General features: G+C 37.5%; 1 protein-coding gene across 6 annotated transcripts in view; it reads right to left on the bottom strand.

The window, feature by feature from the left end:
- The window catches only part of LOC134536685 (RING finger protein nhl-1), a 382369-nt gene that overhangs the window by 34180 nt on the left and 332569 nt on the right, over positions 1-15620 (bottom strand). For all 6 annotated transcript variants that reach the window (XM_063376533.1, XM_063376534.1, XM_063376528.1 and 3 more), the window contains one exon: positions 14233-14552. In XM_063376533.1, coding sequence (XP_063232603.1) covers positions 14233-14552 — 320 coding nt within the window. The remainder of the gene's footprint in view (positions 1-14232; positions 14553-15620) is intronic.

Below are 15620 nucleotides of genomic sequence, written 5' to 3' on the forward strand. Positions count from 1 at the left end.
GCATTCGAAGAACGTTCTTGACGTATTTTCTTTCCCAGTATATAGCAATTTTTTTACAGAAAATATTATGGAGCCACTAATTATAACTTCGTTTTCGTCGTTTGTATAATAATCATCAAAAAAGAAAATGTAATTTTACAGTTTTAAAAATTTTCTGAAATTTTACGGTTAGTGTGTTTACTTTCTTCACCATATACTCAAAAAAAAATCTTTGTATATCAATAAAACACTATAAATTTAATAATAAATCCACAGCTTACCCACTATTCTGTGCTATTCAGTTTACGAACTACGGTGTATTTACTCTGTTCACAGCGGAATACAGATCACAGAAGTCAGAATCCAGCGTGAATACTACACGTTTACACGTTTACCGTGTTGCACCACATTGGGTATGACGCCCAAAACATTGGCTCTAGTGTAGTGTTTTTCATTGTGGAAACAGTTGCAAATTATATTTTTTAATGTGACTGAGATTCCAATTCATTCTCTACCCTTGGTAAATAATAATTTCCACGATGTTTTGGGCAGGAGAGTATGGCAACGGCGAAGTTATAAAGTGACTTCACCTATGTCACAGCAGGCCGTCTCCTGACTATTCATATCTTTCCGTGTGTAGCGGCGTCCCCCATTTGCCTAAAGCTTCTGGTTCACATTGTCAATCTTAAAAGGCAGCATTTGAGATTGCTTTGCTTTACTCAAAATATTTATACAAAATAGGGATTAAATAGCATTCCTGTCAATGGAATGTCGACAATTTTAATTGAATATGTGTTAAAGTGTTGAAGTTTAGTATTTATTTTGGCCAAACCAGTTTTTTATGCCTGGACACATTAAAAATTATTTATTTGTGTTTTTAGGGTATAAATTTATCGTTTCAAAGTAAGATGACAAATAATAAATATGTATTGCACTCTAGACTAAATTTCAAAGATATAAAATAAAATGTTTGTTTGTTAATGTATATTTTCGCGCTATCTTACGTTTTGTTTGTACACATCATGTTTCTTACAGTCGAGTGTTGTTAATGACGTCACATGCAGATGAAGCTGTCTGAACGGTCTGACCTCGGAAGAACATGTTCGCCATTCGTGGTCAGACACGTCCGCTCAGAGCGACTGTGGCATCAGCACTTGACGCCAGACCTCACGTGCACCGATCCAATATCTAGAGACCGGAAAAAAATCGTGGTTTCGATGGCCTTCAGGATAGACTGCACATTCCCCTGTACATTTTGGCAAATAACGCAAGTTCATTGGCTGCCGACTTGACAGTCGTCTCTGCTGGTTCGGCTGTGATTCAATCCTTCTTTGGTTGAGGGTTTATAATTGGTTGAGATTTGTCAATATGAACAGTAAGCCAATAAAAAAAAACCTCTAAGAGGTATATGTATTTGAATTCTAGCCCATCGCCGAATGAATCCGCGAATTTTTCCGGTCTCTACCAATATCATATTCACATCTGCGCCATCAGCTGCGGCACATCGGACAGACGTGACTGCGAGAATGTGGCAGGGCTACATATCTGCTAGCCTGTGCGCCACAAGGATAGAAATTGTCACCGTCGAATCCAGGTCTGGGTTGGGAGGGAGCTAGCAATCAAGACACTGCAACTTCATCTCCAGCATAACATAAAATGTTTCGGGAAGCCTAAGATGTACATTAATTTCTGTCCTTGCCCGAACACGCTCGAATATTCACCTTCGGCGATCCTCGGGTTTATTTATATATATTTATATTTTTCTGTTTATTTTAATGTAGCTATACTTACTAAACTAACCGTCCATAGTGTTTTAAAGTGTTTTAATGTAGCTAACCTAACCAACCACTTTTAATATTTAAATATATTTTTCCTGCGCAAAAATAAAACAAATCCCTTGGTTGGCCGGTGAATATTTGCGCTTGCTCGGGCAGGGACAGAACTTGATGTACATCTTAGGCTTCTCAAATGTTTCACAGGCGTGAAAAAAAATTGTTAGTAGCTTAAGGCCCTGTCATGCTGTCAAAATTCCGCTTCCAACACTTTCCTACATGGTTTGTCAAATATAGTTGGTGGGTTATGACGTCATGACAGCCATGTTTGTTTGACCAATTGGATGATGTGATTTTCCATCAAATACATTTCATATGGGACGGGTTATAAATTATGTTTGATGTTTTATATAATCGGACTCTCAAAATAGAGTCTTGCGAAAACGGAATTACATCAATTTCCGTCACTAAAATTGGCGAAGAACACATGGACATTAAAAAAGGTTTTAAAAGTGATATAATTTAAATATATATAGATAACAAAATAAATTTATGTTTAATAAATAAATTATTTTTCTATAAGTTTAAAAAAATTCCAATTATTTAACGATAATTGTTGTGAGTTCGTTTAAACATGTTCGAATAATTAAAAAATTCTCAAATAGCATAATAAGTTAAAACATTTGATGGAGAAAATTGGACGCGGTATGTATTTATTCATCCAATTAATTACCTCACATAAATCTATGAAAGCGCTAAAATATTTTATATAATTTTTATATAATTTAGGTTCCAAAAGTTTATTTTGTACAAAAAAATTAAATGGCGGCGCACAGTAGTGGTTACTCAAATAGCAGTCACACAAGTAGTCATGTAACAATATTAGCAGGTTCCTTGTCGCCGTATATTTTACGCTTCAAAAAATATAGTTTCAACCACCACCAATGTTTGGTCTACTGAATTATTTATTTTCAGCGTTAAAGTGAATAGCTATACTATTTTTTAGCTTTAGTTTAAATGCGCGAGATGACTAAACGCTGTTTTTTTCTTAAATAATCGTTAAAATCATAAAACTATCATAAGAAAACAGTAAAATTGTGAACCTTCTAACTAAGTTCTGCGTTCCGTTCATACCAAGATAAAATTTTACTTGGAAGAAAATAAAGTAATTTTAGTATGTACACAAGCAGATCTCAAAGGGATATTTTTAATACACCAATATGATTCAAAGGAGTTCATATGTAAAGCAAAAAATCTCAGTTACTGTAAATAAACGTTGATTTTAGAAACTTTTACGGAGATCCCCACATAGTATTTAACCACTGTTCTCAATGATAAATGTAGGAATGATTGGCAGAGTAAATACGCCACTGTTCTCAATGATTAAAGGTAGGAATGTTTGGTAGAAAAGAGACTCCACTGTTCTCAATGTTTAAAGGTAGGAAGATTTAGCAGAGTAGAGATGAGAACGCAAAAAATGTATCCTGCGCTGTAATTAATTTTTTGTAAATGGAACGCCAATATTCATGTAAAATTACAATTATTTGTACATGTGTTAATTTACAATAACAAAAACTGCATTACAACCATTTAGTGTTTCCAGTGATACTGGGATCAGATTCTTACCAAGGCATTAATGCGTTAGGTTGTCCCAATATCTCCAATAGTTAAAGTTATTGGAAACCGTTATTTCAAGTGCTTTTCTAATATTAACTCAGCACATTAATCAGCATTATAAATAAAATTTAATATTTGTTTGTCTTTTATATGGTTTAAAACATTATGGTTGATTGAAACTTCAATAAAAATGTAAAATCAGGCACCAATTTTAGAACGAAATACTCATTTTATTTCGGAAAAAGGTATTTCATATTTGCAAAAATAACCATAGCCCTAGGTTATACCAAAATACAATATCCTTCTTGTATTGTTTTTTAAAAAACTACTTCTTGGCAAATGATTTCCAAAGAAATCCATAGTGGGAGGCAATCCAAAAAACCGTATGATAACAAAAACAATTTGGCGTTGCAGCTACATATATATCATCTCCATCCAAAATTTAATTACACCGCTGGATAGCTAAAGGATCAAAGAATTCGTTACGATAATTGAGGACTCTGACGCATCACGCGCGGTGGAGGGGGAAGCGCTGTCATTTTATGGTCATTTTCGTGCGTTTCGAGATTTACATTTAGTATAACTTTTGACTTGGAGAAGCTACAACGTTCTTTTAAATTTCAGTCGTCAGCTGTCGTCAAAATCTATAGAATGTATATGTAAAACACTAGTGTAAAATAATTACCGTTAATATATATGGTGTTAAAATTTAATATATATATATATATAAATATATCTAAATAATGTCAGTCTATACGCAACTTATTAGTGTTCAAACACGAATAAAACATACATTAAATAGCGTATTTTACATTTTGTATAGAAAATATTACCTGTTACGTACACGTATTCACGTACAACACACGGCCGTGTCCATGACACAGCCACACCCCATTTTTTCTGTGTACCTAAAAACTAAATATCTTAAATATTTAGTATCAAAATATGTATGTTGATTTTACAGTTATTTTTGTCATTACTCAAAAATTAATAAACGGATTGTTATGTTATATTTTTTGTAAGTGTTAATAATATTAATAAAAGCTCATTTTTAAAATGCTTTATAGCCGATAAACATAATTTTACCCCCAAAAGTTTGAAAAGTATTTAATGTGTAGTAGATTGAGTAGTATTTTCGAAGATAATGAAGCATGAGTAAAGATATAGGGCATGGTCTAATGAACTCTACAATGAATCAGACTCGTTCCACGCCAGAATGTGAGTTTGATGGGTACGTTTCGTAATTCCAAAATTTTCTATATCTGGAGGTAAAAAACTGCCTGAATAACTTATCTATAAAGTTACGTAATGCCTTTTTTCATTATTTCTAAATCGACTCCAATGGTTGTGAACAAAAGAACTTAATCACGTTAACACAAAAAATAATATTAACAAAGGGATCAAAGCTTAATTCAAGACATTAGAATCAAATCACTTACAACCGAACAATAAAAAAAGAGTATTTTATTAAAATTTACCCCAATGGTAGTCAAAGAAGAATATTTAAGTGTAACGTGTGTACCTTTACAAAGAAAAATTAATGTCAAATCTACTGAAGCACGTGGTAAGTGTCTGAGCACAAAAATTATGTACACAGAGTTATGTACTGTATTGAGTCTACAATTTTTGGTAATTCCTTGTTAAATAGGGGAAGTGTAAGTGATTTTGGTCCATAAACGGCCTTATATGCAATGGTATTAAGCGGATGATAAGCAATTTAGTAAGAACAAATAAAAACAAAACACACTACCTTAAATCTTATGACTATTAATTCGCAAACCTAAATCAATTGAGATAAGGTAAGAAAATATTCATGAAAAATTGCACGCAGATGTTTGAAAAGTGTTAATTTATGTTCGATACAATGTTATGGTTAGCGGTGTAATAAGTGTATATTAATAAGATTCAGACCTAAACTAGAAAATTTGAGGTTTGGGTGAAAAATTGTTTAAATGACTTAGTGATAAAAATTATATATTTTTTCAACGCTAACCATTTACACGAGTTATTATTTTGTTGAGGTGACTTCGCGTCCCACAACGAGAAAAGAGACTTGCCCTTGAAGTAACTGTCACCAGTGATACGTACTTGTGTGGCGGGTGTCCAACGCCACAGGCGCACTAATTAAAAATTGCGAACGCCCCCCACCCAGAGAGCTCATTGGTGGGGGTAACCACGTGACTGGGGAGTGGTCTTTTGACTCGTCATACGACCTCCCTCCCCTCTAGCCATACAGTCTGACGTAGGAAGTCCATTTAGTTTAAGTTATATTTCTTTTAAACTTAATTATATTTAATTTAAGGCTTCCTCCAACACCATCACCCCTAACATTTTCACACAACCGTAGCCTACCTTTGCGTGGATGCTGAGGATAGGGCCTCGCGATGAATTACTGGACAATTTCCCTAACCAATCTCGGCCAATCTGAGGCTCTATCTCCTGAGTGCAGGCTCAATGCACCAGCTCGCGAAAAAGCATGAATTTTATAATAGCTACCAAACTAAACATATTTTAATGAACAGCATCAGAACTCGGAAGGATGACTTCAGGAACCTTCAACTGGGGCTAATGTAGGCTTGCAGTAGTCGCCTCGAGCGGCGCGACCATCAACCGTCTCTGGGATTTTGGGCAGCGAGGTTTGGACCCTCCCCCACCCTGGCTTGAAAGGTACACTGCTGTCCACTAGAAGAAGGAAGATGAAGATAGCTGCCTGGCACCCCGTGCGCCCGCAGTTCGAGCCGGTTTACTGGTTCGTCTGCCCACCGCCGAGAGCTGGCCTTAGCTGGCGGCGAATCAGTGGGTTTACCCGCTTGCAGGGCTTGCCTTGCCGCCTTCTGCCGCTCTGTCCCGCTGGCCTGGCCGCGGCTCCGGCGCTAGGGGAAGGGAATATTTACAGCAGCCCATTTCTTTTTTAACAAGTGGCTGCCTTGGCAGCTGGGCTGGGCTGACGAGTGAAGTCGCCCACCCCTGGGGTCGCATGCATCCCTAGCTAATAATATTAATGCGGGCCGCCCAACCCCTGCATGGCTGATTCTTTCAGCCCCACCCAACACTTCTTACCTGAAACTTTTCCCTCTTGTTCAGTAGTTTCTTACTTGCTTAATGCATGTTAATTGATCCCCGCATGACCCGGCCTAGGGTTTTCCCTGTGTGCATGTTTTACCTGGGTCACTTTAGTTAGCTTTTAGGCTAGGCAATTAAAGGGGTGTCAGTCATGGCGCCAATCGCAGCCATGGCTGGCAAATAAACCCCAAATAAGCACACGATGCACGCGCCCTTGTACTGCTCGGTTAATACCCCGCATGGTAGAGTGTATAGGCTTCGGCCTAAGACACACTTAGGTTTTCCCGTAACCATAAACACCCTCCCCCTTTTACACACTTAGATTAACTTAGGCTAGGAAAAAAAATCGTTTATGAGGCAGACCATCATAGGCGACCAGCGGAAGCGCTGCTCTACCGCAACTGAGACCTGCCGCCGCGCTGTCTGACCACCTAGAAGAAGACCGTCACTAAGGACACCGATATTGGACTTAGGCTCTGCGAAGGGTGTGGTGACCGAGAGACTCAGTGGAGAAGTTGTGGAGGATGACACTTGGTAATAGCGTGTACGAGACAGTCAAACAACAGCATACGTTTATAAACACTCTTATTTTTAATGATATAGCTATCGGAACTACAGAGTAATTACGAGTGGGCAGTGGTAAGGGCAATTCAATGTATGAGAATGTGTGTGGTCAGACAGAGGCAGACATACCAAGGCAATGTGTGACAATTCCCGACTTAGACTATGAACACCAGATTTGAACCTTAAATCGAGTAGGGGTGTTCACTCGGTCCAATCCAATCCAGGAGCAAGTTATTGTTTGGAAGTTACGATTCGCTGGTGTGAGTGTGCCAGGTGCGGACAGCATGACAGTCCGGCCAAGAGGGTTCGTGGCCTGTCCTTCGCTCCTCTCTTCGCTGTCGTCAGGGGAACTTGAGGTTCCGAGACAACAGCGCACGGCGTGGTGAGGGAAGCAGGTGCTGCCTGCAGTGTCGACTCGGCGAGTGTTGCCCGGGACAGGACGACCACCGAGTGTGGAGGGAGTGTCCGGCCGTATTGGACCCGCTACCACCAGGGGTCATTTACATTTAAATATTCTGGCAAGCCACAAGGTACACTTGGACTTAAGATTATTAACGTATAATAGTTTGTAAGATATCTTGTGCTCAATCACAACCATAATATTCTCTTGTAATTTTTCCTTTGTGAAAAGTTGTGCATTATATATATTTTGATTATAAGCAGCTTGTTCCTAATTAACGTAAATACATTGTGACTAGCTCTTATTTATTTAATTCATAGAGTAAAGCGAGAAAAGGAATTTAACAAATATATTTCCAATTCTTTTTGAAGAGTAATAATTAATAATGCTGGCATTCTTTGTATTGTTGCTATTGCTAACATATGCTATATTTTCATTTTAGCAGCCAGCTAATGAATTCAAGCGGGTCAAGTTGAAGAACAAAAGTTATTGCTCCTATGACAATTGAGTGTGTCGTATTAACATTTTATTGTTTATTTTTCATTACTTTATGTTTATAAATCGTGTTACTCTCAGAACGCAGTTTTATTGTGTCGCTCTAACTAAATCCCTTAATTCGCCTATCCGGGGAAAACAATTGACTTTAATAATGTGGCATTTCCTTTTATAAATACATATTTTTAATGGTGCTTAGAATAGTAGGATAAGTTAAAGAGTAAAATACATATCTCATAATTTTTTCAAGCACAAAGTATTATATAAAGTAAAAATAGTAGGTATACATACAGAGCTAAAAATTTCGTTTGAAAAATTTTTGAAAATTATTTTCTCAAAGTCACTACGTTATGAGAATGAAAGCACATTTTATTTTAAAATTAGTTATATATATAATTAATTAAAAATATACCAAAAGTTATATGAAAATAAAAAATTATTTTGGTTTGACAAATGTTTTGGATGTTTCTTAGGAATCATTTTTTTTAAGAGTCATTCAAATAACTATATTTTATCGAAGAAACCCAATATTATAACAATAAGAACATCCATAAAAAATAACATTTCAATTGTTGGAACACTAAATTTAATTTCATTATATAATAATGTCGTATGATATTAGACAATTGTATAATTTAATACAATCTTTGCACTTCCTTCTAAGGGCGTTTTTTTTCAACACTCTTTTAAAGTTTCAGCACTGTTCCATAGATAATCTTTGGTAAGTAACATTTTTATTTCTTTGATATGCTACTTAATATTTAGTCCCAAACAATTACTGCAGCAAAACTTCTCCTACATACTTCTCACAGGGAGCATTCCTAAATGTATATAAATAGTAATGATGAATATTTCAAAAGAATTTTATACTTTTAACACATTAAATTAGTAAAAAACTCCACAAATTTTTTTAATTAACTTCCAAGTATTTTTCGATATAATTAAATAAAAAATTCTCGAATGGACCGTTCTAATAAAAAATCACTTCAGTGTCTTTCTTACTAGGGTGTCTTGAATCATACAAGTAATCACCAAAAATATATACATCAATTAATTAAGGAATAATAATTGCTTACACCATAGATAAAAACACAACGTTTAAAGCTGGAAGCCTTAATTGATTTCAAAATTAATGCAATAAAATTATATTCTGTTGTATACCTCCGTTATAAACCATATACGTAATTCATTTTCAAACAAATTTATATAAGTTTAACTATCATTATGTATCACAACTATAACCACTGTCATAAGCTAATGTCATATGTGTTCTCTTAATGCAGGCAAAATAACAGTCTCTCGTTGGTGACACCTGATGTAAGCTCTAGCAGAATTTTGAGATTCATGCTGACCATTCATCAACCAGAGATGTAGGAACCTCCGTAAATCACAATACTCGCAGCAAATGGAGTGTTGGCTCGGGGCACCGAAGTCTTCGTGTGTGTGACTGGCAATAAATAGTGATATTCCCGTGAAGGGTGTTGCTTTCATTGACATGGAGACAAGATGGCTTTAATTGCTCAGGGAAAACGTAAACTAATAATTTATTTAGTTATGGTTTAGAAATGATGACTTTCAATAAAAAATTTAATGTATAGGCTTGAAAACCTACAGCAACAACATTTCTTCTTGAAATAAATAATCAGTCCTAGAAGAAATTTTAACTAATTGAATGTTACTTGTTAAATGTCGTTTTTTTTGTCTTTTATTTTTCAGTCTGAAATAACGAACGATGTCTCTGCTTATCTAAGCGGTATTAAACACACTGAATTCTGTGAACTAACACTAAATGTCAACTGCTAAGGAAAACGCATTATTTTGTTGCAAAAAAGAAGTGTTCATGATTTATTATTAGTAGAATGTATTAGCCGGTACGTGGACAGGAGTAGGAGTATGGATTGGTGATGGGGTCAATGTCCAACCGACCTCTGACGTCACGGTGGACATCAAAAATATAAAATTCCTCAAAACTCCTAACATTCCCTAAAATTTTCCCTATTTAGAAAAAAAAAATTACCGTTTTTACAGGAAATTTTCCGTTACTACACCAGAATAATTAAAAAATTCGACATGTCCCCAATGTGCCTTAAATTGTTCATGGCCAAGCTGCCATAAGTCACTGTTTAAGAGCTTTGACACCTCGGCCGCCATTGTTGCGCTTTACGGCACGGCCGCCATCTCGAACTACCGTAATTATTAACCGATTTTAACAGAAAAAAAAATTTTAAAAATTATATAACAATTTAATTAATAAAATGTTATTAATATCATTCCTATAATTTAGTTTGCCGCAATCTTGTATTCTAGAATGTTGGGCTTTTCGTTCTGACCACCCTGTTGGACAGGTATTATGTCATCGTCGCACTTTTCGATATGGTTACTATCTTAAAATCTATAACGTTACATTTTCTACAATCGCCATCTTGGATTTTGGATCATTGCAATTATTTTAAAGCCACCATCTTGAAAATACGTAACTATTACCCGATTTTTAGAAAAAAAAATATATTAAAAAATTCATTTAATAAAATTTTGGTAAAAATATACTTGCATCTCGGAGTCCTAGGTTGAAACCAGACGAGGTCATTCGATTAAAAATGGCAATTGATCCTTCCTCCACGCAAGCCACCGACAGACTGATCTCCCACCACTAATTCCAAGGAAGATATTATGTTAGACAGTATGAAGTCATGACGGCCATTTTGTTTCCGTCTGCTGGAAGCCGCCATTTTGGATCCAACGTATTGTTTTCGTCTGCTACAGTGCACTTTCAGAATGGTTTCGCACCTCTTGAAAGTGTGTAACGTCGTCAAGGTCAACTCTACACCCAAAGCTCTGAGAACAATGGTGTCCTAGTTATCACGTAAATGAGGCTCTGGAAACGAGCGGTACCCTTCAGAGCTGCAGAGAAAGTGATGCGGAATAAAGTAAAGGAATGGGTAGAGATACGCTATTGCTAATAGGATTAAGCATGTAGCACTTATGGACCGCACCCCTACCTTGTGCTAACGGAACATCTGGCTGACTAACTGGGCCTCTGACCTGCATCATGACCTCGCATATAGTATTCTCGAAACAATATAATATTAAAAAAATTGATCAATCTTAGTGTTTTTGATCAGTGCTGAGGTACTGAGAACCTATTACTAAATATTACTTATGAAGAAATGTATAGTTTTTTTACAGGTTTTTAGAAAACCATCTTTTGTTGAAGGTACCTGCCTTTTTCCAACTTTTCCTGTAAAATAGCCTGATTTAGATTTTCTGACCTTATATGTTAATTAATTTATCAGTCTAGAAGAATATTGTAGAGAACTGTTATAGTTATCACGTCCATTAACATTCATATAAAGTTTATTTATTTAAATATGTACATGGATATATTTTTGAAATAACATTGATTTCGGTGCCTCGGTAAATGTAATGTCATACCTGAAACAAACCCTTCATACCATCTAAAAACGATGTTTCTCATTGAAATATACATAAATCTCAGTACACACTATAAGCAGTGGCGGTTATTGCATTAGAGCACACTCGCACGTGAACCCCCTCGCCTCATTTAAATAGGCACCTACTGTAATACTTAAATATCATACACATCGAATAATAAATAAATGCATCCCATTTGGTCTTATAACCATTAGCAATATTTTCCAAACCCGCCGCTATAGAGTAAGCGCAGCTTGCTGGGATCGCACGTGCGATGGAGGCTAGGCGGGCGACGGCGCGCCGCTCGGCTCGGAGCGACGTGGTGGGGGCAGCTCCCCATAAGCCAGCCTAGCAGCACAGTCTAGGCGTGCGCAACGCTATCCTGTGCGCGGCGCGACCTTTCTTGTCCTGTTCTCCCATTTTTGCTCGCTCTTCGAGGATGATGACGGCGCTGTTTGTCATGTGTTATTGTTATACTTTAGTGCGACGTTTAAAAAGTTTGTTTTAACTACTAAGTTAAGTTACTCGTTATGGCCTTGAGTAAGTTAACAGTCTCGAACATAAAAACACTGGTGTTCTCTAATTTGCCATTGGAAAGGAAAATCTAAATAAAACAAGCAGGCAGGCCAATGCCTAAACTTACTATAGTGCAAGTGACTAAGTCAAAAAATAGGGAGTTCAGAAGAGAATTTAAGCAGGACATTTGCGAGAAAAACTCGTGGATATGTGGATGCGAAGAAACCAACCGGCTCTATGGTTTTCCCTGCCTGCTCTTCGCGAAACTAAGTGGTGAATCTAGTTCTGTAAGTTTTGGCGTCTCACATTTGTCTCACTTAAGTCAAAAAATAAAGAAGCATGAGAGTGCAGAAACACATTTGAATTCCGTCCGAGAGTTTCATCTTTTGGGGAAATTAGACATTCGCCAACAACTTGATTGTGCCTACCGTTTGAACATTAAACAACATAACGAGCAAGTTACAAAAAATCGTTATGTCTTGTTTAAAATTATAGATTGTATAAACATTTGCGGGGCGTTTGAACTCGCGCTGCGAGGTCACGACGAGACACAAGAATCTGCTAATCCTGGAATTTTTAGAGTGTTAATTATTTTTTCAGCAGAGTTAGACAAATCTTTGAAATAACACCTTGCAATTGCAACTGTTTTCAAAAGGACTTGTAAAGAAATCCAAAACGATTTGCTAGATTGTATGCTTAAAGTCTGCCAAGAATACATCAAAAAAGAAATTTCATGTGCAAGTTTTGTTTCAGTGATTGCAGACGAAACGACAGACATATCATCTTTATTCCAATTGGTTATAGTTTTTCGCTATGTGTTACCTAACGGGCAAGCAGTATAACGATTCTGGCAGTTTGTAAATCCTCCAGGACATGATGCTGCGTCAATCGCAGAATGTATTCGCATTGTTTTGGAAAGTATTGTTGACAAATCCGAGAAATTGATATCTCAGAGTTATGATGGGGCTAGTGTAATGAGTGGGCATCACAATGGTGTTCAGGCCATTATTCAACAAAATTATATATACGCGCATTACGTGCATTGTTATGCGCATCAGTTGAATTTAATTGTGGCACAATCTACAAGCCAAAACCCACAAGTCCGTGTATTCTTTTCCAATTTGAGTGATATAACTAACTTCTTTAACCACTCACACAGAGAATTTCTGTTCTTGATGGCGTTGTTGGCAGGAGAATTCCTCGTGCTTCTTCTACAAGATGGAATTTTAAGAGTCTTACTGTTAACACGGTGTACGAGTACAGAAAACAACTGATTGAATACATGAAAAAAATTGAGTCGTCATGCAAGCAGTCAACAACAATCAATCAGTCGGGAGCTATTCGGCGTATGTTGAATGATCCAGTGTTTGTATTTTGGCTGACAGTTATTCACAATATAATGCTGCACCTATACATTTTGTTTAATCAGCTACAAAAAAGGAGCATCGATGCCGATAAGTCAGGAAACATGTTGACAGTTTTCGACTTTCATTTGAGAAAGAAAGAGAGAATATGGATAAAGTGAGAATGCGAACTGAAATGTCGGTGCCAGAGCAGCATTCTAAAAAAAAGAAAGTGGAAGATGCTCATGTAAATAGAACTGTTGCAGCCAAGGTAGTATGTGATGTGATTACTAATCAAGTAAAGGAGAGGTTTTCTTTCACAACATATTATTCTGCGGTATGCCTTTTTGATCACGTCTGGACCACCCGCTTCAAAGGCGGGGTAGGGGGGGGGTGGTTCGGCGATTCTTTATTAAAAGAGCCTAATGCTGTGTACCCCCATTTTCAAAAGGCACCAGCCGCCACTGACTATAAGACCAGACTACTAAAGCATCAGTGAGTCTGGCATCTGGGAGTAGGTTGCACTATGTGTAGGCTTGCTTTCGGAGTAATTCTGTTGGGGCAGAATGCCCGGTTGTCGGATTGGAAGATCCACTAATACCGCAACATTATTTGGTCTGTTCTGGGGGTCGGTGGTGTGGTCGCCCTGAAAGTCGTGACTAGATCCCAGTTGTTGAAACGCGTTTGTTAAAAACATGTCATGTAACTGATATCTAGAGACCTGGAAAATTCGCGCATTCATTTCGTGAAATGCTACAATTGAAATAATTTTACCTTAGTGCTACTTCTGCCATTGGTTCTTTGTTAATCTGGAGTTATGAACGCCAATTAGAGACCTTCCCTCATATAAGTGTCCAATCACAGGCTACCCATTCGAGAAGACTCACAAGTCAACAGCCAATGAACAGTTGGCATTTGCCCGAGTTTGTAGAGGAAAGTGGAGTCTATCCTGGAGGTCATTGAACCCGCGAATTTTTCCGGTCTATACTGATATCTGAACAAAAAGTAGATGTCTACTCCCAGATGGAACGTTGAAAGGGACACGGCGCACCTGTATGCGGTGGTTGTAGCGGTCGGCGATGATGAACTGGCCGATGCGGTTGACGGCCACGCCCGCCAGGCAGTCGAACTCGCCCTCGCCGCTGCCGTAGCCGCCGAACTCCTTGACGAAGGAGCCGCTGGCGTCGAACACCTGCACGCGGTGGTTGGACGAGTCGGCCACCACCACGGAGTTGTCTGGGCCCACGGCGATGCCGCGCGGCCACGTGAAGCTCCCGGGCTCGCTCCCCCGACTCCCGATCTTGAACAGCTGGCGCCGCTTCTGCAGGTACTGGCCCCTAGGGGAGGAACCTGCTGCCGCCGCTGCGAAACCTGCGCAACCAGTTCAACACTCGGTGCTTCGCTCCGGACATTACCGGCAGCTCATCCACTGATACCACTGATACTTCGCTCCAGACATTTCCGGCATCTCATCCACTGATACCACTGATACTTCGCTTCAGATTTTGTACAGCTCATATATACACATGGTACTACCAAACTATGGGGTGGTGCCCGATTTTTGGGTCCGCCATCTTGAAATACGACACCATTTTGGTTTTCTCCCAAATATTTCGTCACTCGTTAAAAAACTGCTGAATATCACCCCTACTGTCGGGTTTTTGGCAAAACATGTGGGCATATGTTTTATTAACAATTCAATTTTCTACAATTGGAGCCCAAGAACGTCTTTGTAGGTTGAATGTTTGGCGACAAATAAATTTTTTAACTTTAATTTAGTTTTAAAATCTTTGTCATTCGTCCAAAAATAGCTGTATAGAACCCAAACTGTTGGGTTTATGGCAAAACGTGTAAGCATGTGTTTTATTAAAATTTGAATTTTCTGCAATATGAGCCCACTAAAAGTTTTGTAGGTTAAATAGTTTGTGAGAAACAAATTTTCAAACTTTTATTTCATTGTCAATTATTTTACTTGCACCGAAAAATAACACCAACAGTTCATGGTACTAAAAACTTTTTAATTTTGATTAAATGTTCAAAATTGATGTGTTTAATTGCTTATAATATTTAAAATTTTCAATCCTTTCTTAAAATTTTGCGCTAAACATTTTGTAAGATACAAGTTTCTTATAAACATGTCTAATATTTAATCTTTTTGGAAAGGTCTTTTAAGAAACTTTATTTGCTTGTTTCAGATTTCTGATGAAAGGAGAAAATGAGAATCATAATGGATTGGTACAAGTGTATTATTTGCCATAATGAAGGTGGAGACTTGTGGTCTCCAAGTAATATATCGCCCGAAGAAGCAAGGAAAAGGTATGACGACTTTTTACAACTTGTAGCGGATTTTGAAGAACTCAAGTGTTCGCCATATGAGTTTTTAGAATGTGGTAATACCAATACTTTATGGAAAACAGTGCCAAGTGGCACAAACAGTGC

This window comes from Bacillus rossius, chromosome 11, assembly GCF_032445375.1.
Source record: "Bacillus rossius redtenbacheri isolate Brsri chromosome 11, Brsri_v3, whole genome shotgun sequence".
NCBI lineage: Eukaryota > Metazoa > Arthropoda > Insecta > Phasmatodea > Bacillidae > Bacillus > Bacillus rossius.